A 14880-nucleotide genomic window follows, 5' to 3' on the forward strand; every position below is an offset into this window, starting at 1 on the left:
TTTGTGTGTATCTAGGTTTTTGTAGGCAAAGTAGGCAATGTCAATCATCCCCTAGTGGTCACTATAGTTGCAGAGGGCAGTAGAGGGCGGGTCTAAGTAAATGACATACACTTTTTGTGAGAAAGTACCCTCTTTCTAGCCTTGTTACCCCCACTTTTGGCCTGTTTGTGAGTGTATGTCAGGGTGTTTTCACTGTCCCACTGGGATCCTGCTAGCCAGGGCCCAGTGCTCATAGTGAAAACCCTATGTTTTCAGTATGTTTGTTATGTGTCACTGGGACCCTGCTAGTCAGGACCCCAGTGCTCATAAGTTTGTGGCCTATATGTATGTGTTCCCTGTGTGGTGCCTAACTGTCTCACTGAGGCTCTGCTAACCAGAACCTAAGTGGTTATGCTCTCTCATTTCTTTTAAATTGTCACTAACAGGCTAGTGACCAATTTTACCAATTTACATTGGCATACTGGAACACCCTTATAATTCCCTAGTATATGGTAATGAGGTACCCAGGGTATTGGGGTTCCAGGAGATCCCTATGGGCTGCAGCATTTCTTTTGCCACCCATAGGGAGCTCTGACAATTCTTACACAGGCCTGCCACTGCAGCCTGAGTGAAATAATGCACACATTATTTCACAGCCATTTTTACTGCACTTATGTAACTTATAAGTCACCTATATGTCTAACCTTTACCTGGTAAAGGTTAGGTGCAAAGTTACTTAGTGTGAGGGCACCCTGGCACTAGCCAAGGTGCCCCCACATTGTTCAGGGCAAATTCCCCGGACTTTGTGAGTGCGGGGACACCATTACATGCGTGCACTACACATAGGTCACTACCTATGTGTAGCTTCACAATGGTAACTCCAAATATGGCCATGTAACATGTCTAAGATCATGGAATTGCCCCCTCTATGCCATCCTGGCATAGTTGGTACAATCCCATGATCCCACGGGTCTGTAGCTCAGACACGGGTACTGCCAAACTGCCTTTTCAGGGGTTTCACTGCAGCTGCTGCTGCTGCCAACCCCTCAGACAGGTTTCTGCCCCCCTGGGGTCAAGCCAGGCTTGTCCCAGGATGGCAGAACAAAGGACTTCCTCTGAGAGAGGGTGCTACACCCTCCCACCTTTGGAAAATGGTGTGAAGGCAGGGGAGGAGTAGCCTCCCCCAGCCTCTGGAAATGCTTTCTTGGGCACATTTGTGCCCAATTCTGCATAAGCCAGTCTACACCGGTTCAGGGACCCCTTAGCCCTGCTCTGGCGCGAAACTGGACAAAGGAAAGGGGAATGACACTCTCCTGACCTGCACCTCCCCTGGGAGGTGTCCAGAGCTCCTCCAGTGTGCTCCAGACCTCTGCCATCTTGGAAACAGAGGTGCTGCTGGCACACTGGACTGCTCTGAGTGGCCAGTGCCACCAGGTGACGTCAGAGACTTCTTCTGATAGGCTCCTTCAGGTGTTGCTAGCCTATCCTCTCTCCTAGGTAGCCAAACCCTCTTTTCTGGCTATTTAGGGTCTCTGTCTCTGGGGAAACTTTAGATAACGAATGCAAGAGCTCATCAGAGTTCCTCTGCATCTCTCTCTTCACCTTCTGCCAAGGAATCGACTGCTGACCGCGCTGGAAGCCTGCAAAACTGCAACATAGTAGCAGAGACGACTACTGCAACTCTGAAACGCTGATCCTGCCGCCTTCTCGACTGTTTTCCTGGTGGTGCATGCTGTGGGGGTAGTCTGCCTCCTCTCTGCACTAGAATCTCCAAAGAAATCTCCCTTGGGTCGACGGAATCTTCCCCCTGGAACCGCAGGCACCAAAAAGCTGCATTACCGGTCCCTTGGGTCTCCTCTCAGCACAACGAGCGAGGTCCCTTGAATCCAGCAACTCTGTCCAAGTGACTCCCACAGTCCAGTGACTCTTCAGTCCAAGTTTGGTGGAGGTAAGTCCTTGCCTCCCCACGCCAGACTGCATTGCTGGGAGCCACGACTTTTGAAGCTACTCCAGCCTCTGTGCACTTCCGGTGGAAATCCTTTTTGCACAGCCAAGCCTGGGTCCACGGCACTCTAACCTGCATTGCACGACTTTCTAAGTTGGTCTCCGGCGACGTGGGACTCCTTTGTGTAACTTTGGGTGAGCACCATTTCACACATCCACATAGTGCCTGTTTCTGGCACTTCTCTGGGTGCTATCTGCTGCTGAGAGGGCTCCTTTTCTTGATCGACGTCCCCTCTCTCTCCTGACGCAATTTGCGACATCCTGGTCCCTCCTGGGCCACAGCAGCATCCAAAAACGCTTAGCATACAATTTGCAGCTAGCAAGGCTTGTTGGCGGTCTTTTGGCGGGAAAACACTTCTGCACAACTCTCCACGGCAAGAAAAATCCGTCCACCAAAGGGGAAGTCTCTAGCCCTTTTCGTTCCTGCAGAAACCTCAGTTTCTTCTGTCCAGTAGAAGCTTCTTTGCACCCACAGCTGGCATTTCCTGGGCATCTGCCCATCTCCGACTTGCTTGTGACTTTTGGACTTGGTCCGCTTGTTCCACACGTACCCTAGATTGGAAATCCATCATTGTTGCATTGCTGGTTTGTGTCTTTCCTGCATTATTCCCCTATCACAACTTCTTTGTCCTTTGGGGAACTTCAGTGCACTTTGCACTCACTTTTCAGGGTCTTGGGGAGGGCTATTTTTCTAACCCTCACTATTTTCTAATAGTCCCAGCGACCCTCTACAAGGTCACATAGGTTTGGGGTCCATTCGTGGTTCGCATTCCACTTTTGGAGTATATGGTTTGTGTTGCCCCTATCCCTATGTGTACCCATTGCATCCTATTGTAACTATACATTGTTTGCACTGTTTTCTAAGACTATACTGCATATTTTTGGTATTGTGTACATATAACTTGTGTATAATTGCTATCCTCATACTGAGGGTACTCACTGAGATACTTTGGCATATTGTCATAAAAATAAAGTACCTTTATTTTTAGTATATCTGTGTATTGTGTTTTCTTATGATATTGTGCAAGTGACACTAGTGGTACTGTAGGAGCTTCACTCGTCTCCTAGTTCAGCCTAAGCTGCTCTGCTAAGCTACCATTATCTATCAGCCTATGCTGCTAGACACCCTATACACTAATAAGGGATAACTGGGCCTAGTGCAAGGTGCAAGTACCCCTTGGTACTCACTACAAGCCAGTCCAGCCTCCTACATTGGTTGTGCAGCGGTGGGATAAGTGCTTTGAGACTACTTACCACTCTTGTCATTGTCCTTTTCATAAGAGAAAAATATACAAAACAAGTTCAGTGTGTGTACACATTGCTAAAAAGTTTTGCATTTCCTCTTTTCACTCTTTTCTAAGTGCTGAAAAGTACTTCTAACTTTCTAAAAAGTTCTAAAAAGTTTAAAAAGTTTTTTTCTGTCTTTCTAAAAGTTCTGAAAACTTTTTTCTCTTTTTCTATCACTTTAACTCTCTCTAAAAAATGTCTGGCACAGGCCAAAATGTTGATCTGTCCAAGATTGCATATGATCACCTTAGCTGGAAAGGAGCAAGGAGTCTCTGCATAGAGAGAGGTTTGAGTGTAGGGAAGAATCCTTCCTTGGAATTATTGCTTAACATGCTTAGAGAACAAGATAAGGCTAAAAGTGCCCCATCTGTTGAAAAAGTAGCTAATGGTTCCCAATCTGATCCAGGGACTCCCCCAGAAAAAGATTCAGGAAAGAAACTTCTCAGCCTGCCCATTACTAGACAGTCTAGCATAGTTGGTACTGATGTAGAGTCACACCATACAGATAGTGTTGTCTCACATCATAGCAAGAGCATTGTTTCTCATCACAGTAGAACTGATGTTTCTGTTAGCCAAGCTGTTAGGGTGCCCTCTGTAAGGGACAGGTCTCCTTCTGTTCATTCTCATCATACTTCTGTGTCTAGGAATGTCCCTCCCACCATCCCTGATGACAGATTGTTAGAAAGGGAACTCAATAAGATGAGGGTGGAACAAACCAGACTGAAGCTTAAGAAGCAACAGCTGGATTTGGATAGACAGTCTTTAGAATTAGAGAAGGAAAGACAGAAGTTGGGTTTTGAAACCCATGGTGGCAGCAGCAGTATTCCCCATAGTCATCCTGCAAGAGAGCATGATTCAAGGAATCTGCACAAGATAGTTCCCCCTTACAAGGAGGGGGATGACATTAACAAGTGGTTTGCTGCACTTGAGAGGGCCTGTGTTGTACAGGATATCCCTCAAAGGCAGTGGGCTGCTATCCTATGGCTATCATTTAGTGGAAAGGGCAGGGATAGGCTCCTTACTGTGAAAGAAAGTGATGCAAATAATTTTACAGTTCTTAAGAATGCACTCCTGGATGGTTATGGCTTAACCACTGAACAATACAGGATAAAGTTCAGAGAGACCAAAAAGGAGTCTTCACAAGACTGGGTTGATTTCATTGACCATTCAGTGAAGGCCTTGGAGGGGTGGTTACATGGCAGTAAAGTTACTGATTATGACAGCCTGTATAACTTGATCCTGAGAGAGCATATTCTTAATAATTGTGTGTCTGATTTGTTGCACCAGTACTTGGTGGACTCTGATCTGACCTCTCCCCAAGAATTGGGAAAGAAGGCAGACAAATGGGTCAAAACAAGGGTGAACAGAAAAGTTCATACAGGGGGTGACAAAGAGAACAATAAGAAGAAAGATGGCGAAAAATCTCAAGATAAGCATGGGGATAAGGGTAAAACCAAAGATTCCACTTCAAATCTTAAACACTCTTCAGGGGGTGGAGATAAAACAAATTCTTCCTCTTCTTCTCAACCTACACAATTTAAAAAGCCTTGGTGCTTTGTGTGTAAAAACAGAGGCCATAGGCCAGGGGATAAGTCCTGTCCAGGTAAACCCCCTGAGCCTACCACCACTAATACATCAAGCTCTAGTGCCCCTAGCAGTAGTGGTACTAGTGGTGGGACTGCTGGCAACAGTCAAGTTAAGGGTGTAGTTGGGTTCACTTATGGGTCCATAGTAGAAACTGGGGTAGTCACTCCCAAGACAGTTTCTGTCACACCTAGTGGCATTGGCCTTGCCACACTGGCTGCTTGTCCCCTTACAATGGATAAGTACAGGCAGACAGTTTCAATAAATGGTGTTGAGGCCTTGGCCTACAGGGACACAGGTGCCAGTATCACTTTGGTGACTGAAAACCTAGTGCACCCTGATCAACACATCATTGGACAACAGTATAAGATTATTGATGTCCATAACTCCACTAAGTTTCTTCCCTTAGCTATAATTCAGTTTAGTTGGGGTGGAGTTACTGGCCCTAAGCAGGTGGTAGTATCACCTAGCTTACCTGTAGACTGTCTCTTAGGTAATGACCTAGAGGCCTCAGGTTGGGCTGATGTAGAGTTTTATGCCCATGCAGCCATGCTGGGCATCCCTGAGGAATTGTTCCCTCTCATTTCTACTGAAATGAAAAAGCAAAGGAGAGAAGGCCTGAAAACTCAGGATCCCTCTCCATCAACAGGCAAAAAGGGTATCACAGTATCCCCTAACCACCCTACCATTCAGGATACCATTCCTGTGGTGGGAGAAACCTCTCCTGGGGTGGCACCTGTTCCAAGGGAATCATCAGCTGGCAAAGCTGGACTCCCTGAGGTAGAAGTACCTCTCTGTGGGATAACTAACATTGGTGAGAAAAACAGCACCATTTTAGTTAAAATGGAGCATCCCTCCAACCCTCCCAGAGAAACTTTAGTGCAGAAACCCTGCACTGCCTCACAACACTTAGGACAGCATCCCTGCCCTAGTGTGGAGCTCATAGGACAGCATCCCTGCCCTGCTCCAACTCAAGAGAAACAGCATCCCTGTTCTCTCTTCCAGCCATATGGACAAAGTTTTTGCCCAGCTATGGCTTTTCTGAGACAGCATCCCTGTCTGGCCTTTCCATCACTACACATAGGTTCAGTGGACAATTCCCACTGCTCTAAACTAAAACTTACTGATAGAAACTCTGAAAAGACATCTTCACATTGTTGCTTAGCTAAAAAACTTCAAACAGGGTGGTTTACATCCTAAAGGGAGTAACCAGTCTATTGCAGAGCTACTCTCTACTTATCACCACTTAGACAATAAAGTCTCAACTGGCCAAGGTTAGCCTTATTGTCCTTCGTTTGGGGGGGGGGGGGTTGTGTGAGAAAGTAGCCTCTTTCTAGCCTTGTTACCCCCACTTTTGGCCTGTTTGTGAGTGTATGTCAGGGTGTTTTCACTGTCCCACTGGGATCCTGCTAGCCAGCGCCCAGTGCTCATAGAGAAAACCCTATGTTTTCAGTATGTTTGTTATGTGTCACTGGGACCCTGCTAGTCAGGACCCCAGTGCTCATAAGTTTGTGGCCTATATGTATGTGTTCCCTGTGTGGTGCCTAACTGTCTCACTGAGGCCCTGCTAACCAGAACCTCAGTGGTTATGCTCTCTCATTTCTTTTAAATTGTCACTAACAGGCTAGTGACCAATTTGACCAATTTACATTTGCATACTGGAACACCCTTATAATTCCCTAGTATATGGTACTGAGGTACCCAGGGTATTGGGGTTCCAGGAGATCCCTATGGGCTGCAGCATTTCTTTTGCCACCCATAGGGAGCTCTGACAATTCTTACACAGGCCTGCCACTGCAGCCTGAGTGAAATAATGCACACATTATTTCACAGCCATTTTCACTGCACTTATGTAACTTATAAGTCACCTATATGTCTAACCTTTACCTGGTAAAGGTTAGGTGCAAAGTTACTTAGTGTGAGGGCACCCTGGCACTAGCCAAGGTGCCCCCACATTGTTCAGGGCCAATTCCCCAGACTTTGTGAGTGCGGGGACACCATTACATGCGTGCACTACACATAGGTCACTACCTATGTGTAGCTTCACAATGGTAACTCCGAATTTGGCCATGTAACATGTCTAAGATCATGGAATTGCCCCCTCTATGCCATCCTGGCATTGTTGGTACAATCCCATGATCCCACGGGTCTGTAGCTCAGACCCGGGTACTGCCAAACTGCCTTTTCAGGGGTTTCACTGCAGCTGCTGCTGCTGCCAACCCCTCAGACAGGTTTCTGCCCCCCTGGGGTCAAGCCAGGCTTGTCCCAGGATGGCAGAACAAAGGACTTCCTCTGAGAGAGGGTGTTACACCCTCTCCCTTTGGAAAATGGTGTGAAGGCAGGGGAGGAGTAGCCTCCCCCAGCCTCTGGAAATGCTTTCTTGGGCACATTTGTGCCCAATTCTGCATAAGCCAGTCTACACCGGTTCAGGGACCCCTTAGCCCTGCTCTGGCGCGAAACTGGACAAAGGAAAGGAGAGTGACCACTCCCCTGACCTGCACCTCCCCTGGGAGGTGTCCAGAGCTCCTCCAGTGTGCTCCAGACCTCTGCCATCTTGGAAACAGAGGTGCTGCTGGCACACTGGACTGCTCTGAGTGGCCAGTGCCACCAGGTGACGTCAGAGACTCCTTCTGATAGGCTCCTTCAGGTGTTGCTAGCCTATCCTCTCTCCTAGGTAGCCAAACCCTCTTTTCTGGCTATTTAGGGTCTCTGTCTCTGGGGAAACTTTAGATAACGAATGCAAGAGCTCATCAGAGTTCCTCTGCATCTCTCTCTTCACCTTCTGCCAAGGAATCGACTGCTGACCGTGCTGGAAGCCTGCAAAACTGCAACATAGTAGCAAAGACAACTACTGCAACTCTGTAACGCTGATCCTGCCGCCTTCTCGACTGTTTTCCTGGTGGTGCATGCTGTGGGGGTAGTCTGCCTCCTCTCTGCACTAGAAGCTCCGAAGAAATCTCCTGTGGGTCGACGGAATCTTCCCCCTGCAACCGCAGGCACCAAAAAGCTGCATTACCGGTCCCTTGGGTCTCCTCTCAGCACAACGAGCGAGGTCCCTTGAATCCAGCAACTCTGTCCAAGTGACTCCCACAGTCCAGTGACTCTTCAGTCCAAGTTTGGTGGAGGTAAGTCCTTGCCTGCCCACGCCAGACTGCATTGCTGGGAACCGCGACTTTTGCAGCTACTCCGGCCTCTGTGCACTTCCGGCGGAAATCCTTTGTGCAAAGCCAAGCCTGGGTCCACGGCACTCTAACTTGCATTGCACCACTTTCTAAGTTGGTCTCCGGCGACGTGGGACTCCTTTGTGTAACTTTGGGTGAGCACCGTTTCACGCATCCTTGTAGTGCCTGTTTCTGGCTCTTCTTCGGGTGATACCTGCTGCTGAGAGGGCTCCTTGTCTTGTTCGACGTCCCTTCTCTCTCCTGACGCAATTTGTGACATCCTGGTCCCTCCTGGGCCACAGCAGCATCCAAAAACGCTTACTGCACGATTTGCAGCTAGCAAGGCTTGTTGGCGGTCTTTCGGCGGGAAAACACTTCTGCACAACTCTCCATGGCGAGAGAGATCTGTCCACCAAAGGGGAAGTCTCTAGCCCTTTTTGTTCCTGCAGAAACCTCAGTTTCTTCTGTCCAGGAGAAGCTTCTTTGCACCCACTGCTGGCATTTCCTGGGCATCTGCCCATCTCCGACATGCTTGTGACTTTTGGACTTGGTCCCCTTGTTCCACAGGTACCCTAGATTGGAAATCCATCGTTGTTGCATTGCTGGTTTGTGTCTTTCCTGCATTATTCCCCTATCACGACTTCTTTGTCCTTTGGGGAACTTCAGTGCACTTTGCACTCACTTTTCAGGGTCTTGGGGAGGGCTATTTTTCTAACCCTCACTATTTTCTAATAGTCCCAGCGACCCTCTACAAGGTCACATAGGTTTGGGGTCCATTCGTGGTTCGCATTCCACTTTTGGAGTATATGGTTTGTGTTGCCCCTATCCCTATGTGTCCCCATTGCATCCTATTGTAACTATACATTGTTTGCACTGTTTTCTAAGACTATACTGCATATTTTTGGTATTGTGTACATATAACTTGTGTATAATTGCTATCCTCATACTGAGGGTACTCACTGAGATACTTTGGCATATTGTCATAAAAATAAAGTACCTTTATTTTTATTATATCTGTGTATTGTGTTTTCTTATGATATTGTGCAAGTGACACTAAGTGGTACTGTAGGAGCTTCACTCGTCTCCTAGTTCAGCCTAAGCTGCTCTGCTAAGCTACCATTATCTATCAGCCTATGCTGCTAGACACCCTATACACTAATAAGGGATAACTGGGCCTGGTGCAAGGTGCAAGTACCCCTTGGTACTCACTACAAGCCAGTCCAGCCTCCTACACTTTTCTACCTAATTTAAAAGACAAGCTACATCAAATGACAGCAGTGCAAATTAAAAAAATGAAAATACACCTTAGAGGCATAAATCAAGTGAAATAAATTAACCAGTTTTAACAAATAGAAATCCTACCCTTTCCACCAACAACAGGCCTACCCCTCACCCCGAACAAATAGCCCCATCCCCAAAAAGTCCAACGAAAGTCCAAACTGAAACCCAGTCCCAGCTCCCTTCTCACACTCTTCATCCACAACAAGTCTACCACTAAAACATAAAATAAAAAATGGGCTCAGAAGAGGGAATTTTCAATTTGGATCTGAAGCTGGTCCAGGCTCCACACGATCCTGGTGAGCCGGCTGTCCATGTGGTCCATCCGCTGGAGGGATCGTTGGAGTAATGCCCTATCAGAGTAGGAGCAGGTGGCAGCAGGTGCAGTACCTGGACCTGGACCTGGTGGAGGCAACGGCGAAGTAGTGTCTGGAAGGCTGGGGCTGGCCTGCTGCTGAACGAGGTCCTGGGTCAGAGGCAGCTATTCCCCCCTCTTCCTCCTCCAAGACCACAAGCTGCCGGTATTCGGTCTGTATAGTCTCCACCCCTGCCACTGCAGATGGGTCATTATCTCTGCCCTCTAATATCTGTGAGACAGAACATTTTTCTGGTAACTATTCATAATTTGTTTCTGGTGAATGAGTGGCCTTTTGTGGCCAAATTGACTGACAGTGACTTTTACAATGTTCTTCTTCCTATTATCATATTCGGTCATTTTACCTAGTCATAGTTAAAAAAAAGTCCTTATTCTGACTCCTCAAAGACATTTTTAACTCTATGTATGCCCTTCCACTCATTAAATTACTTTTGATTACTGTAAAATGATTTTGCCCTCCTGGGGTCCAGCCAGGCATGGCCCAGGAAGGCAGAACAAAGGACTTCCCCAGCCTCTGGAAATGCTTTGATGGGCACAGATGGTGCCCATCTCTGAATAAGCCAGTCTGCACCGGTTCAGGGATCCCTCAGCCCTGCTCTGGCGTGAAACTGGACAAAGGAAAGGGGAGTGACCACTCCCCTGACCTGCACTTCCCCTGGGAGGTGCCCAGAGCTCCTCCAGTGTGCTCCAGACCTCTGCCATCTTGGAAACAGAGGTGCTGCTGGCACACTGGACTGCTCTGAGTGGCCAGTGCCAGCAGGTGACGTCAGAGACTCCTTCTGATAGGCTCCTTCAGGTGTTGCTAACCCATCCTCTCTCCTAAGTAGCCAAACCCTCTTTTCTGGCTATTTAGGGTCTCTGCTTTGGGAAATTCCTTAGATAACGAATGCAAGAGCTCATCAGAGTTCCTCTGCATCTCTCTCTTCACCTTCTGCCAAGGAATCGACTGCTGACCGCGCTGGAAGCCTGCAAAACTGCAACAAAGTAGCAAAGACGACTACTGCAACCTTTTAACGCTGATCCTGCCGCCTTCTCTACTGTTTTCCTGGTGGTGCATGCTGTGGGGGTAGTCTGCCTCCTCTCTGCACTAGAAGCTCCGAAGAAATCTCCCGTGGGTCAACGGAATCTTCCCCCTGCAACCGCAAGCACCAAAGAACTGCATCACCGGTCCCCTGGGTCTCCTCTCAGCACGACGAGTGAGGTCCCTTGAACTCAGCAACTCTGTCCAAGTGACTCCCACAGTCCAGTGACTCTTCAGTCCAAGTTTGGTGGAGGTAAGTCCTTGCCTCCCCAGGCTAGACTGCATTGCTGGGAACCGCGTCTTTTGCAGCTACTCTGGCTCCTGTGCACTCTTCGAGGATTTCCTTTGTGCATAGCCAAGCCTGGGTCCACGGCACTCTAAGCTGCATTGCACAACCTCCTGAGTTGTCCTCCGGCAGGGTGGGACTCTCTTGTGTAACTTTGGGTGAGCACTGTTTCACTCCTCTTCATAGTGCCTGTTCCGGCACTTCTGCAGGTGCTGCTTGCTTCTGAGTGGGCTCCTTGTCTTGCTGGACGCCCCCTCTGTCTCCTCAAGCAATTGGTGATATCCTGATCCCTCCTGGGCCACAGCAGCATCCAAAAACCCTAACCGCAAGCTTTGCAGCTAGCAAGGCTTGTTTGTAGTCTTTCTGCGGGAAAATACTTCTGCACGACTCTTCACGATGTGGGACATCCATCCTCCAAAGGGAAAGTTTCTAGCCCTTGTAGTTCTTGCAGAATCCTCAGCTTCTACCATCCAGTGGCAGCTTCTTTGCACCCACAGCTGGCATTTCCTGGGCATCTGCCCACTCCCGACTTGATCGTGACTTTTGGACTTGGTCCCCTTGTTCCACAGGTACTCTCGTCTGGAAATCGATCATTGTTGCATTGCTGGTGTTGGTCTTTCCTGCAGAATTCCCCTATCACGACTTCTGTGCTCTTTGGGGAACTTAGGTGCACTTTGCACCCACTTTTCAGGGTCTTGGGGTGGACTATTTTTCTAAACTTCACTGTTTTCTTACAGTACTAGCGACCCTCTACAAGGTCACATAGGTTTGGGGTCTATTTGTGGTTCGCATTCCACTTCTAGAGTATATGGTTTGTGTTGCCCCTATCCCTATGTGCCCCCATTGCATTCTATTGTGACTATACATTGTTTGCACTGTTTTCTATTGCTATTACTGCATATTTTGGTATTGTGTACATATATCTTGTGTATATTTGCTATCCTCATAATGAGGGTACTCACTGAGATACTTTTGGCATATTGTCATAAAAATAAAGTACCTTTATTTTTAGTATATCTGTGTATTGTGTATTCTTATGATATTGTGCAAGTGACACTAGTGGTACTGTAGGAGCTTCACTCATCTCCTAGTTCAGCCTAAGCTGCTCTGCTAAGCTACCATTTTCTATCAGCCTAAGCTGCTAGACACCCTATACACTAATAAGGGATACCTGGGCCTGGTGGAAGGTGTAAGTACCCCTTGGTACTCACTGCAAGCCAGTCCAGCCTCCTACAATGGGTGGCTCCAAGAGTGTGGAGTAATGCAGTGCAGTGTGAATTGCTGTGCTGCCTTACACTGTCAATGGACACTGTGTGAGTGCCCCCACACAGCTCCTATGGTTTTCAATGCATTCCCAGATTTATCAATCATGCTAAACCTGGGAATGTCCACACAAAGATACACCTCCCCAGGAGAGACATAATGAGGAGAAATATCTTGTTTTTCTCGTAGTTGCTTCCCCTTTGCACTCTGCAGCACACATAGAGTGAGGGATATGCTCCAAATGAATTTTTTGTGCAGGAAGGCGCCCCTTCCTGCACAAAAACAATCATGCCTGCTATGCAGGCACCTTAGCACCATGGCGCTAGAGCACCTGTGTTGATGCTAGGTAGCCCATTGTGCACCAGTGCAGGGGAAAGGACAGGAATGCACTCTACCCAGTTAGAAGTCTTATCATCTTATTTAGGAAACCGCCTACTACCGCAGCGACGGCCGCCAAAAGACCGTCACTGCAGGTGCCAGCCGTCCGCAGTATTATGACCACAGCAGGATCTCTGCCAGAAGAATGGCAGAAATCTGGCTGTGGCCATGCCAGCAGGTGGTGGTAAGGTGGCGCTGCTGCCTGCAGCAGCGCTGCACCAGTAGACCGCCGCCGTCCATATTATGAGAATTATTATGGCCTGGTGGTGTTCTGCTGGTGGACGCTGCTGCTAGCAGCAGCGCCCCATCCCGTCTCCTGCCGGAGGACCCCCTGCACACAGGTAAGTGGGTGCTCCGATAGGGGATGGGATTAGGGGGGTGTTGTGTGTGTGTGAGGGGTGTGTGTGTATGTCTGTGCGTGTCTGTATGCGGGTGTGTGTTGCGTGTTGTATGTGTGTGCATGTTTGGGGGTGTGAGTGCATGTATGTTGGGTTGTGTATATGCATTTCTGCGTGTATGTATGTAAGTGAGTGCAGATGTGTGTGTGTGTGAATGGATGTATGCATGCGTGGATGAATGTGGGAATGTGTGTATGTATGCATGTATGAAGGGAGGGTCTGGAGAGGAATGGGGTGTGGGGGAACCTGTGGAGAGGGGGGAAGACCCCTATCAGTGACAGACAATGTAACGCAAGGGCGACACAAAACCTAGATAAGATTTACTAAGCTATTCAAGGACATCTTGCATGGCCCTGTGGAGCCTGGTAAATCTGGAGCAATGCAAGGCAGTGCAAGTTGCTACCTTGTGTAATTCTGCCCCAGAGAGGCGTGCCATGGGTGGAGCATGGGTGTCCCAAAGCATCCACTGATTCATTTTGTGCATCCCCAAATTTACCATGAGTGGAAATCATGGGAAAATGTTACACCTTCCCAAGGGAGGCATACGAGGAGAAATATCTTTTTTTGCCTTGCTCTTCCCTCTTTCTACATGTGCTACATTCTGCAGTACACAGAAATAGGAAAATTACTGTAAGAATTGTTCTTGTGCAGGAAGGTGTCCTTTCCTACTCATTAACAATCCTGCCTGCAATGCAGGCGCTCCCACACCATGGTAGAAGTGTGCTTGTGACGGTGATAGGCAACCAAAAGTGAACAGCGCAAGGAGAGGACAGGAATGTACCATATAATGTTAAATATGGTGCATTCCCACCTTTCACACAGTGCAGAAAAGCAAGGTCTCTTGCTGCATTGAGTGATAAATCTGCCCCAAAGTGTCTAAAGCGTACGTTTCTGTTCATGTTAGAAGGAGCACATTTTGACATGGCAATGGTCCTAGGAACTCAGGAGCAGTACTTGTGGGTCAGAAATCACTCCAACAAAGCTATCAGCAGGGTCCAGAGCAGGTCCAGTTGGAACTGGTCAGCTGGGCCATTCAGGAAATTGCTTCTAGCAGCTTCTTATATTCCTATGGCTTAACAGGTGGTCAGTCAACTGACCCTTGGAGTCCACTTCATTGTCCTGGAAACAAGTTGGAGCAGTTCTAGTCTTTCTGGTCTCTTCACAGGACTCAACAGCAGGTGAAATCGTTCTTCTTCCTTCCACAATTCCAGTAATGATCTGAGGAGAGTGCTCTAAGTTGGCACATTTATGACTTCCACTAGCCAGTGGACGGGAGTGACTACTGGCACATCCCTAATAAATAGGGAAAAGGTTCCCGGGGTAACTTTAGCCACTTTTGCAGACGTTCCTGTGTGCCCTACTGCCAACAATTCAACAGTTCTCCTCTCCACCTAAAACCATGACAGAAGAACCTTTCTTTCCTTTTACAGAGCTGCTGTGTGGCCAGGGAAATAAGTAACCCCTCCCCTGTTATCACTTTAAACCAGTTCTGGTGGCAGCCCCTTTCCCACCAAAATTGGTGCCTACCTGACTAGGTGAACAAAAGAGGGCCCTATCCAGGTGTAACCAAACAAGTGCCTGCAACAGGGTAGATCTCTTTGTTGGGTCAGTCCAGATGGTCATCCTGCAAGAGGAAAAGAATACCTCCCAACACACAAGGCCTTTGTCTTACCTCTGGGAGCCAGTTCACATATTATCAAGGGGCTAGTCAGCCCCTGGGTGACAGTAGGAAGCTCTTGAAAAATAGCTTCTAGAGGTTTCAGGCAGGAAGAAAATTCAAGTTATAAAAATACATATTCCAAAATATGTATTACAAATCTGACTTTACTAGTGAATCGGTCTCGTAATACATATTCTGAATGTCG

General features: G+C 47.9%; 1 protein-coding gene across 1 annotated transcript in view; it reads right to left on the reverse strand.

Annotated features, from left to right (window-relative positions):
* The window catches only part of LOC138286368 (M1-specific T cell receptor alpha chain-like), a 331184-nt gene that overhangs the window by 220107 nt on the left and 96197 nt on the right, over nt 1-14880 (reverse strand). Inside the window, exons 3-4 of the mRNA XM_069226528.1 lie at nt 9684-9880; nt 9409-9509 (exon numbers count right to left, since the gene is read on the reverse strand). Coding sequence (XP_069082629.1) covers nt 9409-9509; nt 9684-9880 — 298 coding nt within the window. The remainder of the gene's footprint in view (nt 1-9408; nt 9510-9683; nt 9881-14880) is intronic.

Source organism: Pleurodeles waltl, chromosome 3_2, assembly GCF_031143425.1.
Source record: "Pleurodeles waltl isolate 20211129_DDA chromosome 3_2, aPleWal1.hap1.20221129, whole genome shotgun sequence".
NCBI classification, from domain to species: domain Eukaryota; kingdom Metazoa; phylum Chordata; class Amphibia; order Caudata; family Salamandridae; genus Pleurodeles; species Pleurodeles waltl.